The sequence below is a fragment of the Drosophila biarmipes genome, chromosome 3L (genome assembly GCF_025231255.1).
Source record: "Drosophila biarmipes strain raj3 chromosome 3L, RU_DBia_V1.1, whole genome shotgun sequence".
Classification (NCBI taxonomy): Eukaryota; Metazoa; Arthropoda; class Insecta; order Diptera; family Drosophilidae; genus Drosophila; species Drosophila biarmipes.
Genome location: NC_066613.1, coordinates 19,354,132 through 19,372,010, shown reverse-complemented (window position 1 = coordinate 19,372,010; position 17,879 = coordinate 19,354,132). Strand labels below are relative to the sequence as shown.

General features: G+C 45.5%; 3 protein-coding genes across 7 annotated transcripts in view; 1 reads left to right on the top strand and 2 right to left on the bottom strand.

Annotated features, from left to right (window-relative positions):
- Nucleotides 1-681: 681 nt before the first annotated feature.
- On the bottom strand, nt 682-2,466 carry LOC108035514 (26S proteasome regulatory subunit 10B). The gene is made up of 2 exons (XM_017111177.3): nt 1,516-2,466; nt 682-1,397 (listed from the first exon to the last, which is right to left on the bottom strand). The coding sequence occupies exons 1-2, from the start codon at nt 2,143-2,145 to the stop codon at nt 819-821; spliced, it is 1,209 nt and encodes a 402-aa protein (XP_016966666.1). The 5' UTR covers nt 2,146-2,466; the 3' UTR covers nt 682-818.
- A 2,927-nt stretch (nt 2,467-5,393) lies between these two features.
- Nucleotides 5,394-17,879, top strand: part of LOC108035085 (uncharacterized) — a 98,477-nt gene continuing 85,991 nt past the window's right edge. Inside the window, exons 1-2 of one of the 2 annotated variants that reach the window (XM_017110501.2) lie at nt 5,394-5,506; nt 5,599-7,189. In XM_017110501.2, the coding sequence (XP_016965990.1) occupies nt 5,774-7,189 (1,416 nt within the window). In that variant the 5' untranslated portion in view covers nt 5,394-5,506; nt 5,599-5,773. The remainder of the gene's footprint in view (nt 5,507-5,598; nt 7,190-17,879) is intronic. The other variant, XM_050886444.1, reaches the window with a different exon arrangement.
- LOC108035089 (T-related protein) lies at nt 8,719-17,856 on the bottom strand. Of its 4 annotated transcripts, none has more exons than XM_050886447.1 (8): nt 17,604-17,855; nt 17,481-17,540; nt 12,352-12,700; nt 11,179-11,299; nt 10,835-10,978; nt 9,975-10,770; nt 9,307-9,691; nt 8,719-9,227 (listed from the first exon to the last, which is right to left on the bottom strand). In XM_050886447.1, exons 3-8 carry the CDS (start codon nt 12,693-12,695, stop codon nt 8,918-8,920), a joined length of 2,100 nt encoding a protein of 699 aa, XP_050742404.1. In that variant the 5' UTR covers nt 12,696-12,700; nt 17,481-17,540; nt 17,604-17,855; the 3' UTR covers nt 8,719-8,917. The 4 variants fall into 4 exon arrangements, with proteins under 4 accessions (XP_050742404.1, XP_050742403.1, XP_043950722.1 ...); XM_050886446.1 differs by having other exon boundaries at nt 17,481-17,560; nt 17,624-17,855; XM_017110508.3 differs by having other exon boundaries at nt 9,132-9,259; nt 17,481-17,856.

The following is a 17,879-nucleotide window of genomic DNA, read 5'->3' as shown; positions in this document are numbered from 1 at the left end:
AATGATTAATGTAATATTTTTTATTAATAATTCAACCACAAACTCATAGGGGTAGCCCACGTCGAAGTCGGACTACAACAACTCAAGTTATAGAATCAAGAAGAGACTTTTTTGGTGTCCCATTTGGAAAGACATTGAAAATGTGGTAAAATAGAACAGGAAAATGGGTTAAAATTTGGATCCCCTTTGGCGATAAACATTTTAATGTAGATAATGTTTTAGAGAATTCAACCACAAACTCAAAGAGGTATCCCACTTCAAAATCGGACATAAATAGGCAAAGTGAAATCTAGAAGTTTGATGGTTTAAAAATTGAACATTCGCTTAAGAGCAATTTTTTAATGTAGATTTTTAAAGAATTTAACCACAAACTTCTAGAGGTATTCACGTCAAAATCGGACGTAAATATCTCAAGTTATGGAATCTATAAGTGCTTTTTTAAATTTCATTCTTAAAACCATTGAAAATGTAGTAAAGTTACACATGGAAACGCGTTAAAAATTGGTACCCCATTAAAGGGTGATATTTAAATATAGATTTTAAAAGAAGTTAACCAAAAACTTATAGAGGCATCCCACGTTTAAATTGGGATCCAACAACTCAAGTTATGGAATTCGGAAGTGCAAGGCTACTATTTTTTACTTTGTTAAGATATAGCTAACGAATGAACTGATACACGTGTTATACGCATAGTTTGCTTGTCTATTTTTATTCATGCTGGTTTTGTGGTAGCTTTGAGTACATAGTAAGGAATAATGTTCAGGAATATAACATTTCCCATGAACACTTTGGCAAGACTGTAGCTATTAAAGTCCTTCTTAGATGGGTTTGTAGTCCAAACGCGACTCAAGCTTTTTGTTGTCGGCGATTTTGCGCACAGCCTTCATGAAATCCTCCTGGATGACATACTCCCGATCACAGCGCAGAGCAAAAAGCCCGGCTTCGGTGCAAATGTTCCGCAGATCGGCACCATTGAACATATCCGAGAGCTTGACCACCGCCTCGTAATCGATTTCCCCGTGCTTGGACAGCGGTCCGGCGTGAATCTTAAGGATGTCCATGCGGGCCACCTCGTTGGGCAGCGGAATCTCCAGCTTTCGATCGAGTCGCCCGGGACGCAGCAGGGCAGGATCCAGGGTATCCGGCCGATTGGTGGCCATGATGATTTTCACCTGGCCGAGGGCGTCGAAGCCGTCCATCTGGTTGAGCAGCTCCATGAGCGTGCGCTGGATCTCGCGATCGGCGGAGGTGCCCTCCGAGAAGCGACGACCTCCGATGGCGTCGATCTCGTCCATAAATATGATGCACGGCTGGTGGTCACGTGCGTAGGCAAACATCTCGCGGATCAGGCGGGCACTTTCGCCGATGTACTTGTCCACGATGGCCGAAGAAACCACCTTTGGGTGAGATTATTATTATTTATATTTACTAAAACTTAAAATACTTCAATCCCTTTTCATTTTTTAATATTTAAATAATTTTTTTAAGGAAAGTTAAAATACATTCGACACTTACCTTTAAAAAGTTGGCGTCCATTTGGGAGGCGATGGCACGGGCCAGGAGGGTCTTTCCAGTGCCAGGTGGTCCGTAGAGCAGGCATCCCTTGGGTGGATTGATGCCAACGCGGAGGAACAACTCCGGATTGAGCAGCGGCAGTTCGATGACCTCGCGAAGCTCGCGGATCTGCTCACCAAGACCTCCTATCTCGGCGTAGTTCACGTTGCCCGGGTCCTCGTGCGTCATGTTGTACACCAGCGGATCCACCTCGCGTGGCAGATAGCGCATGATGGTCAGGGTGGTCACATCGAGGGCGACCCGAGTGCCGGCCTTGAGTTTCGTCTTGTTTATCTGCCGGCGACATCCGACCACGTAGCGCGGTCCATTCGAAGCCTTCACAATGAAGTTGTCCGGGGTGAGCTGCTTCAGGACCTCGCCGAGCATCTGGCCCACACTCTGCAGGGACTTCAGGTCCTCCTCGGACTTCTCGAACTGGGCACTCAGGACCTTGTGCTTATCCCGCAGATCCTTCAAACGCGACTCGATCTCGCGGTGCTCCAGCAGCTTGGTGTGGTAGGCGGTCAGCGCCTTCACCCGCTCGTCGTCCATGGGGGGTTTGGCTTGTGGAGCTGGAGCAGGAGCAGCCATCGTCGAATTGCAAATGTTTTATACTTCCTCGAAATGCTTTTCAAAAAGTGCCAAATCACGTTACAATTTTGACGTTTGTCAAGCTGAAAAGGAACTAGTTCAATTGGGGATACCATTATTCGGAAGTGGAACGTGAAAATGGAACACAATCCATTCTACGTAAAATACTTCCTATTGAATAAATACCAGGTAATCGTATATTTTAAATCACTACGATTACAATTCAAGATCTGACTATACAATAGAACCAACAATCAGATAATCAGTCAGATTATTTTAAATACTGTCGAGATGTAAATGCTAAAATCAGCTATATTTAAGTACTTAAAGATGTATATTGTAATCCCTTTTCTAACTAAAACAGATAGAAAACTAAGTTAATTAAATGTGTTTTTATAACATTTATCAAAACAAATAAATAACAATATTTTATTGAAAAATTCATGAATTCAAATTTGAAATTTGTACACCCATTTTCGGTAACCTTGCTGTTCCGCTGGCTCGTGAATACCATCGAATGCGTCGGAAGGTGTTGGCCGGGAACCAAATGTCAGCATGGCATCCAGGCCATAAATCAGGATTCATTGGGAGCACTCTGTGCCACGGGTCCAGCTGCATCGAGTGGCGTGGCCAGCACGGCCAAAACATCGAGATAACCACTGGGACAACTGCATCCGCGGGTCGAAGTGCCCCGCACTTGGGGCCCATGACAAATATGCAGCTTGGAAATGTTTAATGAATTTTGGCCTCGCCTCGCATTGCATCGCCAATTGCTGCCAAGTATTTTGGCCGTGGTTGAAGGGCTCTGGAGCACCAGGTCCCCATGGCTCCCAGACCATGCGTATAATTGTGGGCGTTTTAGTATTGCTTCCTTTTACCTCTGGAAAGGGGTCCTACCGATATGTAGGTTTAATAGTAGAATAGTCTATAAAATTGCAAGCTTTTAAATGAAGTGATTCAGTGCTTTTAATTTCTTGTTTGTGCTGCAGAGTTTATAAATTCAAACGTTGAACTTAACCCTTTCCCCAGAGGGATGAAGTGCAGAATGGGAAACCAAATCCCGGCCAGACAGTGTAACTGGATAAAAAGTATCTCGAACACAAAAAACAGAAATATGAAGTTTTCTGAAAATGAAACTGAATTTCTATTCAATAAAGTTTGGCTGCTTGGTGGCCCCGATTTTTGTTGTGTGGCCCAACATGTGCCGCAGATGCTCGCCACCAGGCAGCCAAAGTTTGCCATCTGGCCAGAAGACCGAGAGGAGGAGCTCCGTTCGATTTCGGCTCACTTACTCCGGAGTCCCCATGAAAGAAATTAAACGCAGACCCCGAACATGACGGCTTGCTGCAACTTTCGCTTGTTTTCGATCTTGACTTCTGACCTCCTCTGCGACAGCCAAACGGAGTCGAGGACAGGGGCGTGGCTGGCCAACTTGTTCCCGAAAAATTGTGGCTTAACTCCGACACTGTTGCACCCCTTGAAGGCCACATTTGGGCTGACTTTTCAATTTTTAAGCTGCAAAGTTAGGAACTTTTTAAATGTTATTTGGCCAAGAAGATAATTCGTATTAAATCAAAGTTAGTTAACTGGGTTATTGGTTTTTCCGCTGTTGTACATATTAACGTGTTGTTTAATTTTAAAGAATATTCCATCGATCACCTTATTAATTATGTGTGGCCTCATATCTGGTATATGATTTGCATATGGGTGTGTGGGATGTGCTAATGCAAATTTTAGACCCAGCTTGAATTTCATTAACACAGTTCGGGGAGTGCAGCGGTGCAAACACATGCATCCCCGCCATTTGCCGACACTCATCCTCGTCCCGTCCGCTGTTTGATGGCCATACATCAGGATGAGGGATGAGCACTCCGGAGGATGCATGGGCCATGTGCAGGTACTTACATATGTACGCCGGTACAGGTGTGCACAAATGTGGCCATGCATTGTAACGTTAACTGGTGACGCTGTCAAGATGCATGAAATGCGCACACTGAAAAAAACCCTAATCTACTTATAAACTAACTGTAGAATGGTTTATAATATAATTCTTTTAGTAGTATGGATATAGTGTTGGCCAAACATGGAATATTTTTAGGCCCATACTAGTATAATTAAGTTTTTGGTGGCAGTCTCCATTTTTATGGCCAATTTTAAGATCTTACTCTTAACCCCTTATGTAGTGTGCATCAGAACATGCAGGTCGTATTAAAATATATTATTGGAGCAAAATGCTCTTAAGGCTCTGCTCATTGGGTTTTACGTAAATCACTCATACGCACTGTTGCCTTTCTTCAATAGTTTATTTGAAACTCTGCGGCATAGAGTTCAAAACAATAAATTTGTTTATTGAAACCTTTTATCTAAGAAATGTATTTTAAAAGTCAATAAATGACAAGGCTGAAATTGGGAGTATTATATTTTTGGACTTATATTTAACTGGCTTACATGTCGTATGAGCAACTTTAAAGGAAACAATATTCTTTTTGAATTCCTACCAAATCCTACCAGTTAGGAAAAAATCCCATTTATTATAAAACCTTTTTTCAGTGCTCGCTTGGGTAGCGGTGAGTGTTTTGAGTTGAGGTTAACAAAAATGGCTATGCGTCGTCCTGCTGACTGCGAAATTGCTTTGGATGCCAAATGAATGCACTTGCATATTTCATTGCCGCCCTGTCACCTGCGGTCTCACCTGGGGCCACCTTTGGCTCCAAGTCGGGCAAGCCCCATCATAAAAACAATGGATGCTAGCTTTTCTGTGGGGTGCATTCGTAACTTTGATTACAAAGGCACCTTGAGAGCAAAAATAATAAAAAATGAATTAAAAAGCAGAAAACAAAGAGCTCTGTTAGTTTAGAGTTTTAAAAATATGTTAAATGTTAAACGCATATATAGTTTGGAATTTTTAATTTAAGAGCTGCGGGTGCCCATTTATTTTTGTTAATCAATATTCAGACGAAAAAATTGTACATATTTAGGTTTTTGTAATATTACATTTTAATTAACATTAAACTTGAATTACATTTGCTTTACATCGACTTTGGCTTACATGTTAACGCTAACATGGCGACCCACTGCCTTAGTTTTTTGTTGGGCCAGGTCACTTACGATCCACAGCTTCCATCCACCAAAGCGGAAACTGTTGCTGTTGCTGTTAGCAGTGCCGTTATAAAGTAACGGTACCGCGGCCATATAGAGGCCAGTGTGCTATCAGCGCCGCGTGGCAACGGTAATTGAATCGGGTAACGGTAACGGCACGGTCTATCGGAAAATGTAACGGAATATTGGCGGGATTTATGCGTGTTAAAATTTATTTCCCTTTTTTATCGCGTTGATATCGTAGACTGTGAGAAGAAGATAGGTACTATATCGAAATAACTTGTATTTTTGAAGTTATTTATCAACAGTCTTCATAAAATTAACATAACATTACTTTATTATGATTTTTATTAGTTCTGTTTTACTGAATTCATCTAGAAAAGTTGGTATTCATTCTCAAAAACCAAGAACTAAAGTGGGAGTGATGGTGTGTGTGCTACCTATGCCAATACTAAGCCCAGCTAAGTAATTATAAGGATACCTATTAGGTATTATCTCACCCCATGAGTGACTAAAAGCCCCCACAACCATGTCTTCCGGGGAGTGGGACCTGAAAGCGCTGAAGGCGCTCGAGGAGGAGGAGCAGCGCGAGTTCCTGGCCCTCAGCCAGAAGAACCTCTTCGATCCGCTGCCCAATCCCACTGCCGAGGCGGCCAGTGCCAAGCCGTCGCTCACCTACGCCCAGTTGCATCCGCACCTGCTGAAGCTGCCCACCATTGACGAGTGCCAGCTGATGGCTGTCAAGCAGCAGAGATCGGCGGCCCTGCGGTTCAGTCGCGCCCTCTCCCTGTCCGCCCACTCGCTGATCTCCCGCACCGGAAGCGGCACGGCGGCCGGAAACGGAAGTGGCCTTGGCTTCGGCCGCAAGCTGAAGGCCCGCCTGGTGGGCGCCAAATCCAGTGGTTCGCTGTCGCCCGGTCGGCACTCGCACAGCTACAGTGTGTCCCCGGTGTACACGCCGCCGCCCATGCGAAGGTGTGCCACCCTGCATCACACGCAGCCGGTGCGCAAGGCCTTCAAGAATCTCCAACAGCTGCAAGAGCGGAAACGCCAGGCGACCGGAAGTCACATGCAGAGGATCGCTGGCACCGGAAAAACCTACTGGAAGTACGGAGCCAACTCGACGGCTGCCTCGATAGTGGGCCAGCGAGCCCGCCAAAGCCAGCAGATCGAGCTGGAGGAGTCCAATGGATCCGACGATGTGAACTCGGAGCCCCAAGAATTCTCGGAGGCGGAGACGGGCTCCTGCAGTGTACCGCTGCCCGCGAAGGACACCAACGAAATGCTGCGACTGATGCTCAGCGCGGCCAGTTCGGCGGTCACAGTCACGCCAGCGGCGGCGGCCATCGGCAATGGGAATGGAAGTGGGAACGGAACCGGAAACGTGACCGCAGCAACTGGTGGCGCACTGCAAATGAGACGCTACCAGAACGCCAGCGATGTTGAGGAGGACGAAACTGTTGCGTACGAAGCTTTCCACCAGGCGGCCAAAAGCTTCGAGCGCGCCACTCTCTTGCGCGGCGGCAGCCTAACAGCGCAAGAGAGCGACAGCGGCAAAGCCAGCGGTGTCAGTGCCCAGAACAGTCCAGCCAGGGAAACGAAGTCCACACCGATGGGTGGCTTGGGTGGCTTGGTTGGCAGGCGGATGTTCAAGTCCTCCTCCTTGGACTGGCCCGGGGAATCACAGCAGCAGCTTCAGCCGCAGACCTATCAGCTGCAGCATCTGGCCGCAAATCAGATGGAGTTGGTGGAACAGCAGGCCAGCGATTCGCGTTTCCGGCCGCGGGATCACTGGGATCTGGAGCACGTCCACCTCCATCACGAGGGACTCGGACATCTCGCAGGCCACGGCGCCACCGTCATCGACGACGAACTGGAGCAGCATATCAAGCACTGCTCCTGCTCCTGCAACCACATGGGCTACGGCAACTCAATGGACTATCAGGTGAGTTTGTGCCACATTCATATTATATTTATTGTAAGAAAGTACTTGACATTTAATCGCGAAAAATGAAAAAAAGAAATGTAACTATGGTCAAATGTTCTTAGATAAGGAATTTGAGAATAAACGTTCTTGAAATTAAGACGAAAGTATTTATAAGCTTCATATTCATATTTAACGATTTCGTCTTCTTACTTATTTGAGAATAAACCTTCTTGAAATCAAGACGAAAGTACTCTTAACTTTATTTTCGAGATGAAGAGACCTTGAAATAGAGATGGAAAAATTCTAGATTATGTTTTCGATAACAGCTTATCCCTCTTTTTTAGAACTTAAGACTGATCCCCTTTTGCTTCTATTTTGAAACAGTGAACTGCTTTTTTTCCTAGTGTATTTGTACGAGTAGTATGTTTTATGCGAACATTGTGTCAATCCTTGAACTTATATTTTCTTCAGTTATGATTATTTCTCGATAAAAACCGATACCTTTGATGAGAGTAAGACCACTTACTCCTTTAAGTCAAAGGCAGAAGATATGATTTTTTTGCCGAGTGCCCTTTCAATCCAAAGGACCTCCGGACCTGCCGAGAGCAGTCTTCCACAAACGATTGTGCCGTGTAATTTTAATTGCACCAACTATTTCTGCTGTGCGGGTGTCCGGCCATTCAGGTGAATGGCGGCACATTCAGTGGGCCAGGTCCTCGGGTTTCTAATGCACTCTGCATGGGCCATTGCAGAGCACACGCGAATTACCCAAACTCATTATCGTAGAGGCACGAGGCCCTTTGTGGGCACTCCGGGTTCACGGCTGGATTGCTCCTGCCGGATTGCCGCCTGGAGATCGGCCCGGGGGCACTGACTCTGCCAAGTGCTCCATTGTCTGGCTGCGAGTGGCCCGCAGGATGGGGCAAACTTTCAAACTAAATTGAATACCCCTTTGATTCCGACAATGAGCCGGGATTAAGCTGGGCTCTGGGTCGCCCCTCGCCCTCCCACCTCGTTATTGTCCGTAATTGTCGAGGCGATTTTAGGTTTAATAGCTGCCATTTCAAATACGGCTCGAGTCCCGTTGGCTGACCCCACGCAAACTTAAGACTTTATCTATTGTTTTACCACGACGTTGCAATGCCGCACTCTGTGGCCCCCGGGCGGGTTGACTTTTATTGTGCAACACCCAGGAACAAGCTGCCTGGCAAACTGCTCAGATCCTGGCTGGAGTCTAGAGAGAGCAAATATTTTGGTAGTAAATATTGCACTCTATTCCAGAACACCCAGATTGGACTCTGGTAAATACTGCATGCTACTTTGTTGGTTCAAAATATATTCCTATGTTGATAAAATAAATTCGCTCTGGGTATTCGACTTATAGTGTCCTTTCACGGGTTTGCAAAGTTAAATATTATATTAGCAAAGGTAATTCTAATTAAATCTAATTAAGGAAATTTAAATTGGATTAAAAAATAAAACCTAATGAAAAAGAGTGTACCATTACACTCCGGCCGGACCTCCCCCAAAAATAAAATTCCATCCTGTTGTGTACTTCGATTACGACTTTATAGGATAGTGTTTTACAGCGTATATATAATAGGTAGGTCTACAATAGGTGCGATTGCGGTTGGGGGTGCTTTACTAATAGCGTTACTAACTTAGGGCGTTACATCTAATGCGATCGAACATCCTTGGGGTCATGCGTCTAAAGGCTGGGGACTCATCTGCCAACGCGGCATCCGATCACTGCAGCGTGCTCTGGGGCGGAGTGAGGGGCGTCCAGGTGTCGGCGCCCACGGAGGGGGCTCCATTGACCACGGCGGTGGGCACGGCGACGACCGCCGCTCCGCCGGAAACGGACACGGCGCCCCGCTCCACCGAGTGCTCCAGCGACGAGGACTCTATCTTGATGTCGTGGGAGCTCTTCAGGGCGGAGCTGGCGCACTCCAGCGTGATGACCGAGCCCTGCTCGTCGCTCGGCTTGTACATGGCCGCCTGGGGATCGTCCAGCGTCTTCGATACCTCCACGGGCTCCAGCGGATGGGTGGCATAGCTGCAAGGCGGGTGGCGGGGAATCATTGATAGCTACGTTAGCGGGTAAGAGCGCACAGTTCCCCACCGATTCAACCTACCCGATCTCCAGAGGAATGTACTCCGGCTGGTAGTACGCGGCGGCGGCGTTCTGGTACAGCCCGTACTCCGCCCCGGATCCGTTGTGCCACCCACTGGCCGGATAACTGAGCGCCGAGGGCGCATTGAGCACCGCATTCGTGTAGAGTTGGTGGGTGGGCGAGGTGGGTGTGGGATGGTACACCTGGTGGGCAGCTGCTCCGTACGTGGCTTGCGGGGATCCCGATGCCCCGGCACCGCCGCCAACGCCCACGCCGGTGCCGTAGATGTCCGGCTGGGTCATGTTGTACTGGTGACTGTGCGGCGTCAGGTGGTGGATGGTGTAGCTGGGCGAGGAGGTCGTGTAGCTGGGGGATCCGTTCGTGGGCGACGGCGAGTTGTGGGAGGCTGCAAAAGGTAGAGAAGGCATAGTTAATAAATATAAAATTTTTTACGGAAATTCTCTTCAAGAGGATAATACTTTTGCTTTTATAAAAATGTTTATGATCATTTTTAAATATGAATTTTAAAACTTTAAGGAGCATTAGGCACCGCAGCAGTACACTAGAAACTTTGCCATTACATTTCTGTTATTGAAGTTAAGAGGTCACGTAGCTTGAAAGCGAAGGTATGGTACCCTAGGATATTATACGGGGACATAAGCTGGAACCCCTCTTTGAGCTCTACTCACAGATATTGCGGCCACTGCACACGTTCATGGGCATGGGTCCTGGCACGCTGGTGGCGTTCCAGTAATTGCCATTGCTCTGCCAGCTGCTGGGGTACGAGAACACGGACGCCGTGGGACTGGCTTCGACGGGCATAAACCCAGATTGAGCGTAGGAACTGCTGAAGCAGCCGGCACTGGAGGCGGAGCCCAGTCCGCCGGTGCTGGAGCTGCTCACACTGGTGCTCACGGATCCCGCGGACGAGGAGTGCAGGCTGGTGGGCGTCTGCGGAGCCGACGGTGGCTGGGGCGACGTGGAGGAGGCATTCCCAGCACTGCCATTGGAGCCGGAACCGGAAACGACCCTGGGTCGGCTGTACGGCGTGGTGCGAGTGGGCGCCGCGCTGCGTCCGGATAGGGATCTGCCATAGCGATCGCAACTGGCGCCTGAGGAGGCGCCCACAGATGCCGCCGAGGAAACGCTGGGGCAGGAGGCCACCAATCCATGGCCCTGGGCGATGGACAGCGGAGGAGCAGCCACGGCGCCGGCTGCAGCCGTGTAATGGGTGGGCGGCGGGATCAGCCAGCCGTAGTGGGTATCGTGCGGATACAGCGTATCCGGTCGCTCTTTGGCATCGAGAAAGGCCTTGGCAAAGGGATTGTACTTGATCTTCAGCGAGGTGACCTCTTCGTTCTGATAGGCCGTCACCGCGATGAACTGCGTCTCCGGAAAGGGGTAGGTGACCACGTGACGCTGCTCGGAGCCCACTCGAACTAGGTGAACACGTGGCTCATACTTGTGCAAGGAGTTCAGCATTATCTGGAAGGGAATTTCAAGATGTTAGCAGAGCTTTAAGATTTAAGATTCTGTAAACGTTGCCCACCTGTCCATTGCCATTGGTCTTGTTGGTGAGCTTTACTTTGGCAAACGAAATGGGCTCCTTCATCCAGTGGGCCCCAAAGTTGGGAGATTCGGGGTGTACGTAGATGGGGTTTGAAGGGGGGACCTCCGCCTTGCCACCAGGCACCTGAAAAATGGGATAGATATTATTTGAAGTATAAGAGAGATAGTATTTTTGGTAGAGTTCTACAAGATACAGTTAAATATCTAATGAAATCTTGGGTTATGGTAGGTTTTTAAAAGATCCTCTTACTTTTATATGAGATGAGAGTGAATCTAGGTGTTTAATCTAGCGAGTAGATGACTCAAATCGGTCGATAGACTTACCCATTCACCGTTGACGTACTTCCAGCGGTGTGAGTCGATCTGGACGAACTCCAGGAGGACGGTGTACATGGCGGCGGGATCCAGGCCCGAGGCACTGATCTTCACCACGGGGAACATGCGCCTGTTGGTGACAACGGAGATCGCAATTAGCAATTATGACAGTTATATAACAGTCCCCCTGCATTCGTAATAGTGGGCAAACAGTGAGCGCCAATGGTCAACGGCCACGAATCGTTTACCTTTGCCTTTGGCCCAGACCTAGGCCCGAAGGCCTAGCCCTGAGCCCCTAAAACCTCTTGCCAAGTCGGAACCCAAATCTGGAGATGGCATGGGAGGCGGAAGAGAAGAAGAGAAGAGGGTACGGATTGCGTTGTGGGCAAATATTGGAACGCTCATGCGGGCTCTGTTCCACAACAATTAGTACAAGATGGCGGCTGTTGCCGGGCCACGCTAATTAGCACCTGACCAGGCCAGCAGACCCGACTCTCGGCCCGGTTCCAAGTTCTAAACGCGCGTTTCGCACACACACCCATACTCCCCGTACATATGCCCGTAAATTGGTAAATATTTTTACTTATTTCAACAAATGTTGGCATGTAAATAAACACACGTTTAGACGTATATATGTACCTACACTCGGAAAAAATGCAACTGAAAGAGCAAGACCATATCCTACTAAGCATATTAAGGATCCTCTGATGTTATTTTTAAAAACATATCATCCCTTGGTACTATAAACTCAAAATATTATATATATATATTTTATTTAAGATATTCATATACCAAACTGGATCTTTTATGATGTTATTTTAAATTAATTGGAATTCTATGCTATTAAAACTCAAATTTTTTATAGGAATATTTTATTTTAAAATAATTTAAATTGGATAGTTGCGTCTTGCATTATAAGGATTAAAATCCTAAGCTACTTACTACATTTCTTTGAGTGTACCGCTGTGAAACTGAACTGGAGAAACGTTAACGCTTCATTATGACTTGCAAGCGGCGGGCAGTGAGATGAAAACCATGGAAAACCGATGCAGCAAAAACAAAAGCGCAAAACCTCATTGCCAATTTGCATAGGAAAACAAAATGCGCCGCCATCGCCGTTTAACACATTCGAATTTCGAACAATCCCCCACATCCCTCCCCCTGAAAATTTGAATCACTCACCTGCCGTTCTTGGTGACGATCATCTCGTTGGTGAGGTTCTGGAACCGCAGCCAGAGTTCCCGATCGTCCAGGGAGATGCGCAGATTGCGGTCCAGTTCATTGGGGCTGCCGGCTCCGCCGACCACGCGATGTCCGCCATTTCCGGCTGAGCTGGAACCGCCTGCGGTCACCGCCACCACGCCCCCCAGTCCAACGTGACCATGCCCGTGTCCATTGTGGGTCACATGCTGTGGGGAACCACTGCCGCCAGTGCCACCACCACCGCCGCCTCCTCCGCCCCCCGACACACTGCCACTGAGTCCGGTTGTGGGATCCACGGCGGAAAGGATGTGCGATGTGGTCATGTCAGCTAAAAGATACAGAAAGAATGCATCATTAATATTAAAATTAAAAAATACAGGCAAAATATGTATCTGGTTCTTAATCTCATTTACGAATGGGGAAATTACAGAAAATACCTAAGATTTTACTTATATATTAATCCTAAGATAAAAAGGAAGTTTTAATCTAATTGTTTGAAGAGATCATAATAAACTTAATGCAGGTTAAGCCCCTTATATAACTGAAAGTAGAAAGTGATCTAGATTTCTGATATTTTACGAGTAATTTCACGCACAATGCTTAATAATTTCTTAACAACCTTATTATAACTCATGACTTAATAGATGTATAGGTACAACATATTTTAAATTAGTTTAGGGAACAGATTACTATTTGGAATATGTTACTGCGAAATTAAAGTTATCTGATTATTATACATTAAACTTTTTAAATCTAATTTAAATAATTTTATTTTACGCTACTTCTTAACTTAAAGAGGCACCTAAAAATTCAACACTTAACTACAAGATTGAAGATTGCACTAGGCTAATTTCATAGACCGAGATTCATCCGTTTTATAGGAGTACCAGAAAGCATTATTTTCCCCACGACTTGGAAGCCCATCGTGGCCGTGCTCAGTGTGCCTGGGCATTACATCAAAGCAATCTCACCCGCCTGGCCGGCGAAGTGTCGGCTTTATGCGTTTACAGCACTGTCCCAGGAGCATTAGAAGAATGCTCGTCCAGCTCTGTTGTCGGCTTTTAATTATATTGCACACTTTAGCCATGCCTGGGATCTTGTCTGCCGGGGATTGGGAATGGAAATGGGAATGGTAGAGGTAGTGGTAGTGGCACTGGGATTGAGGCTGAGTCGGCTGAGATGCTGGCCGGCCATAAACAACGGGCACCCTTCTTATTTATGGCCGCGGCAACAAACACCTCTGTTTTGCGTCGGGGTCGGGCCAGGGTCATTTGTTCGGCTGGGATGCTCGAAAAACCCCTCAGATGTGCCGGTTCGGCTGATGTCTAAATTCTGGGGCCCCGTCCACCGAAAGTGTTTCTCGCAATGTTTTGTAATCATAAATTAACAAAATGTATTAATTGTTTTGTTTGTTTTTATTGGGGGCCCGCCAATTGGAGGCCAAGTGCCGCCGTCTAGGATTCTTTTCATCGGAATACCCAAAACAGATTGCTCTCCCTTCTGGGATTTATGGGAAATGTCTTTGGCCATCTTCCGTCATAAAATGGCCATGGCCGCAATGCGGTTTGATGTCTTTCGGATTTGTCAACCATTTAATTTGATGGTGTCAGGCGAACAGGTTTCTCTCGGGTTCTAGGTGAGACAAACTCTATAATCAATCAGCAGATACATGTGTTAGTGTCCTAAAAAGGTTTCCAAAGCTGGATAGGCAAATCAATCAAAGAGGGGCTTCAGAAACCCCTAATACCTGACACATTTTATGTGGAATGGGGGAAAATTATATTGAAAGGGTTATGTTATACCTTTTGAATTTACTTATACATTCAATTTAATAATATGTATCGAATTCTAGGGTTGTGTTCGTTTCAACTCTAAAATACACCTAATAAATAGTTAATACAAGTTAATAGACCCTTGAGAACTTATAGCCCGTATCCTTTCATCTACAGCCCCCAGGGCAAGCCCAATTAAAAGTTTCGATTTGATTTCAATCAGTTGAATTTAAAAGTTCAAGCACTTTAGCCCGCCGATGGAAAGTTGTACTCTGTTTATGGATTTTCAAAGGTTTCCGCTTTCCCAGCTCGTGTTCGCACCGCATTATCCTAATTTTCACGCGATTCTTGGCGCGTTTTTCTCATGTGCCCAATAGACGACATCATAAAAATTCACTCTTCATCGCCGGGGCCGATGGCTCCCCACATGCCGGGGCCGTGTTTGTGTTCCACATCGATCCGCACCGCCTCTAACTCCACCGCACCCCACTTTGGGGCCGCCAGCTCCGTCGTCTCCGTCACTAAGCTTAATGAAAAGCTGTTTTTGTGTGTTGTCTCCTCATCAGAGGAAGCGTGTGTGACTGTTTGCCCATGTGTATACACCATATATGGCGGATGGCATAGAGTATAGTATATACTTTGACTTTTGATGGCAGCCATGACGGGTTTCGGCTGGGGCTTTGCATTGGACTCTTTCCCCATCCGCTTTGTTGTTGGCTTTGTTGATTTTTGAATCATTTCGTGACTTTGATATTTACCCAGACGCTTTGAGAGGTTTTTTTCGTATGAAATATGCGCGCTATTCGAAATCGAACCGAACCTTTTGTAATACGGCGCTTACGTACTCAAAGTACACGGACTAATGGGCGTCCCTGGCAGCACATTCGCCGAATCTCAGATACATTTGATTGCTTTCATCTTAGATTTTTGTATGAGGTGGTGTCCGCATTAGGCGAGTTGCTTAAATATGTCAAATGTCTCCTATAAATCACTGGGCAACCACAGCCAACACTTTAAATTAGCAGTATGTTTGCTGCATTTCATTAAGGCTGTTAAACTTTAATTGGCTGCACAACACATTTACCATTTCTTTTGTCTGCTGCTGTTTAATTGGCTTAAAAAAGTCTTTTTTTAAGCGCCTTTAAAATATGTGAATAAATTAAGCTACACGCGTATTGGCAATTTATTTTAACACCTCCATTTATACGCCTTATAAAGCTTTACTTTGGTTCAAATTCATTATTTAATGTCAAGTTGGTATTTCCAAGATACTGTATCTTATATTCTACACTTCTTCCAGCTTGATTTATAATTCTTTTTTAATCCCTTGCTTTTATTGTAACCCAACTGAGCAAGCGATGACCTCTAGCTCCCTTTGAAACCCGCTCACGTGTAATATTATTTTTATTTATTTGCCACACAAATCGATTTATCTACTCCGATTCGCACTTTAGTGAAAAGGACTACACTTCGCACCTGCTCAGGTGCTCAGGATGCTGGCGGGTGGCAGCGATGACAAGTTGCTGGTAGCCCGGCGGAGGCGATTAAACCAAATTTGCTAAATTTCACACACCACTTCGCATGGAAATAAACCGAATTTAAATTTAGACTCCGCGGGGGCGTACTGAAATCGAGCCTCCGCACGGAAACGGAAATGCCAGCAAGGTGGGGTAATTTCGAACCCAAATTTCCGGAGGACAATGTCAAAGGTCGCTCCTTGAGGCAAGAGGAAGTGGGCGGATTGTTTCTGTATATAGTTTTTCTTAGTATACACCCCGCGATTGTCACACTTTTGTTTTCTGCACTCCACGGCACACTGATAGGCGCACTTTATGAGCGGCGTACTAAAATTTTGTACAAACTGTAATTAATTAGTAAGCATTTGTCAAGTACTAAACGATCTGCGGGGGCGGGTGCCGCGGGCCGGGAGGCGGTTCCTTCTGGTCTGTTTATGGGCATCTTTGATTTGCATTTAATAGGATAATTTTCACATGCGTCGTAATTGGCCAGCCGTTCAATCGGCCGGTCGATCGGCCGCTGTTTTTGGCAATCCACCTCTAGGCTCTGCGTTGAAATTCTTATGTCCCCACTAATTTGCGTGTGAACCGACGCCACGCCCACGGCCACTGAGATGGCTCCTCCCGCCCCCTTCTCGGCTGCTGTTTTATGTCATTAGAGGTATTATTAGGATCGTTAATGGGGGATTTTGTCACTTGCCCGCTGGATTTCGGGCGGCTCGTCAACACTCTTCTCGTTTTTTGGACAAGTGTCAAAAAGTGTCTGTTTGGTGGTTTTGTTTGGCTTCGGCATTTGATTTTCACACGTTCGTTTAAATAGGTTTGCCAATTTGCTATTTGATTACGTTTATGGTCATATGTCACACGGGGGAATAAACACTGGCATTTTATGGTCTCGCAGCTCTGCATTCGGAGGGGCGACTATAAATGGTGATGGGCGGTGTGTTTGGGCGCCATCTGTGTTTTGGGGTCAATGGATGGGATTTCGTAGTCAAAATGGGTTACATTTGATGTCACAGAGAAACTTGTAAGACGGTGGTCAAGTCGCCAGATTTGATATTAAAGATTCTAACAGTTTTTTTTATACAAATCTTAAATCGCAATTTTTGAGGTTTGTGAAGTGAAACCAGAACTCAAAAGATAAATTGCGAGCCTAAATAAATTTGTGAATATACAATATACAAATAATAATATTAGGTGTGCCAACGGCGTGTTTTATTGAGAAGCGTTTCTAATTAAGTTTATTTGTTTAAAATATATCATTATGCTTTTTTCTAGACAAGAAAAATGTTTCATATAGGATTCATAAGCTGAACAAATTCCTGTATTATAAATGGTTAGTAAAAGATATCTGAAAAAAACTTGACAACCTAAAAATATGCCGTTCAATCAAATAAACTAAAAATCCTCCCAACGAGTTAAAATATAGTGACGATCGCACCTTTAACAAACATAAATTCTCATATCAACTCTTCGGCACGCTTCATCAAAATCAAACAAATATTCAATCAATTCAGATACTTATAAAAGTTATTATTTTAAGGAGGTTTTAAAAGAAGTAATCAACACATACTTTGAAATACCTTACGATAATTGTAAAAATATTAAAATCCTTTTTTAAAAGAAGTAAAAATATTCATAGACAAAAAATGTATCTAATTTACATTTCTAAAATATCTAATATCCGAGCCTATTTAATTTTTAGTTTAATGTTGTCTTTTATTTTTAAAACATGTGTTTTGTATCTTAATTTTTACCCGCTCTCTAGAACTCGTATAATTTTTAAGTTCACAAGGAACTAACGTTGGGATAAACTTACAAATTTGGAAAACTTCTCCGCGCCGTAAGTCGGCGTTCTCGATATAATCCAGTGGGAAAACTGCGTCCGATTATAGGTTGCTATTAATTTAAGTTTAGTTTGGAAATCGACCCAGTCACGCACTTTTTAACACCTAGGCTCACTTAATTTCGGATCACGTGGCGGATCACTTGGGTGGAAATGGATGAGATGGAAGGAATCACAAGGAAGATGCAGCCGCGAACCGCTTGCCTTATTTTTCAGGTTTATTGAGTTCTCCGAGTCGAGTCGAGTTCCGAGTTCGAGTTGTGCGCTGCCGCCGATCGTGTGTTTGCGCTGCCACCGTTCCCGAGCTAATGATCAGCGATCGGTGCTAATTTCTTCAACCATCACAAGCCGCGCTTTCGGGGCCTCTATTCC

Bases quoted from the DNA above. Each gene is read 5' to 3' on its own strand.
- LOC108035089 (XM_050886447.1), bottom strand. From the start codon at position 12,695: ATGACCACATCGCACATCCTTTCCGCCGTGGATCCCACAACCGGACTC. The intron at 11,300-12,351 runs GTGAGTGATTCA...TGTCACCAACAG, and splicing joins ATCGTCACCAAGAACGGCAG to GCGCATGTTCCCCGTGGTGA. The intron at 9,228-9,306 runs GTAGGTTGAATC...CCCGCCTTGCAG, and splicing joins TACATTCCTCTGGAGATCGG to CTATGCCACCCATCCGCTGG.
- LOC108035514 (XM_017111177.3), bottom strand. From the start codon at position 2,145: ATGGCTGCTCCTGCTCCAGCTCCACAAGCCAAACCCCCCATGGACGAC. The intron at 1,398-1,515 runs GTAAGTGTCGAA...TCTCACCCAAAG, and splicing joins TGGACGCCAACTTTTTAAAG to GTGGTTTCTTCGGCCATCGT.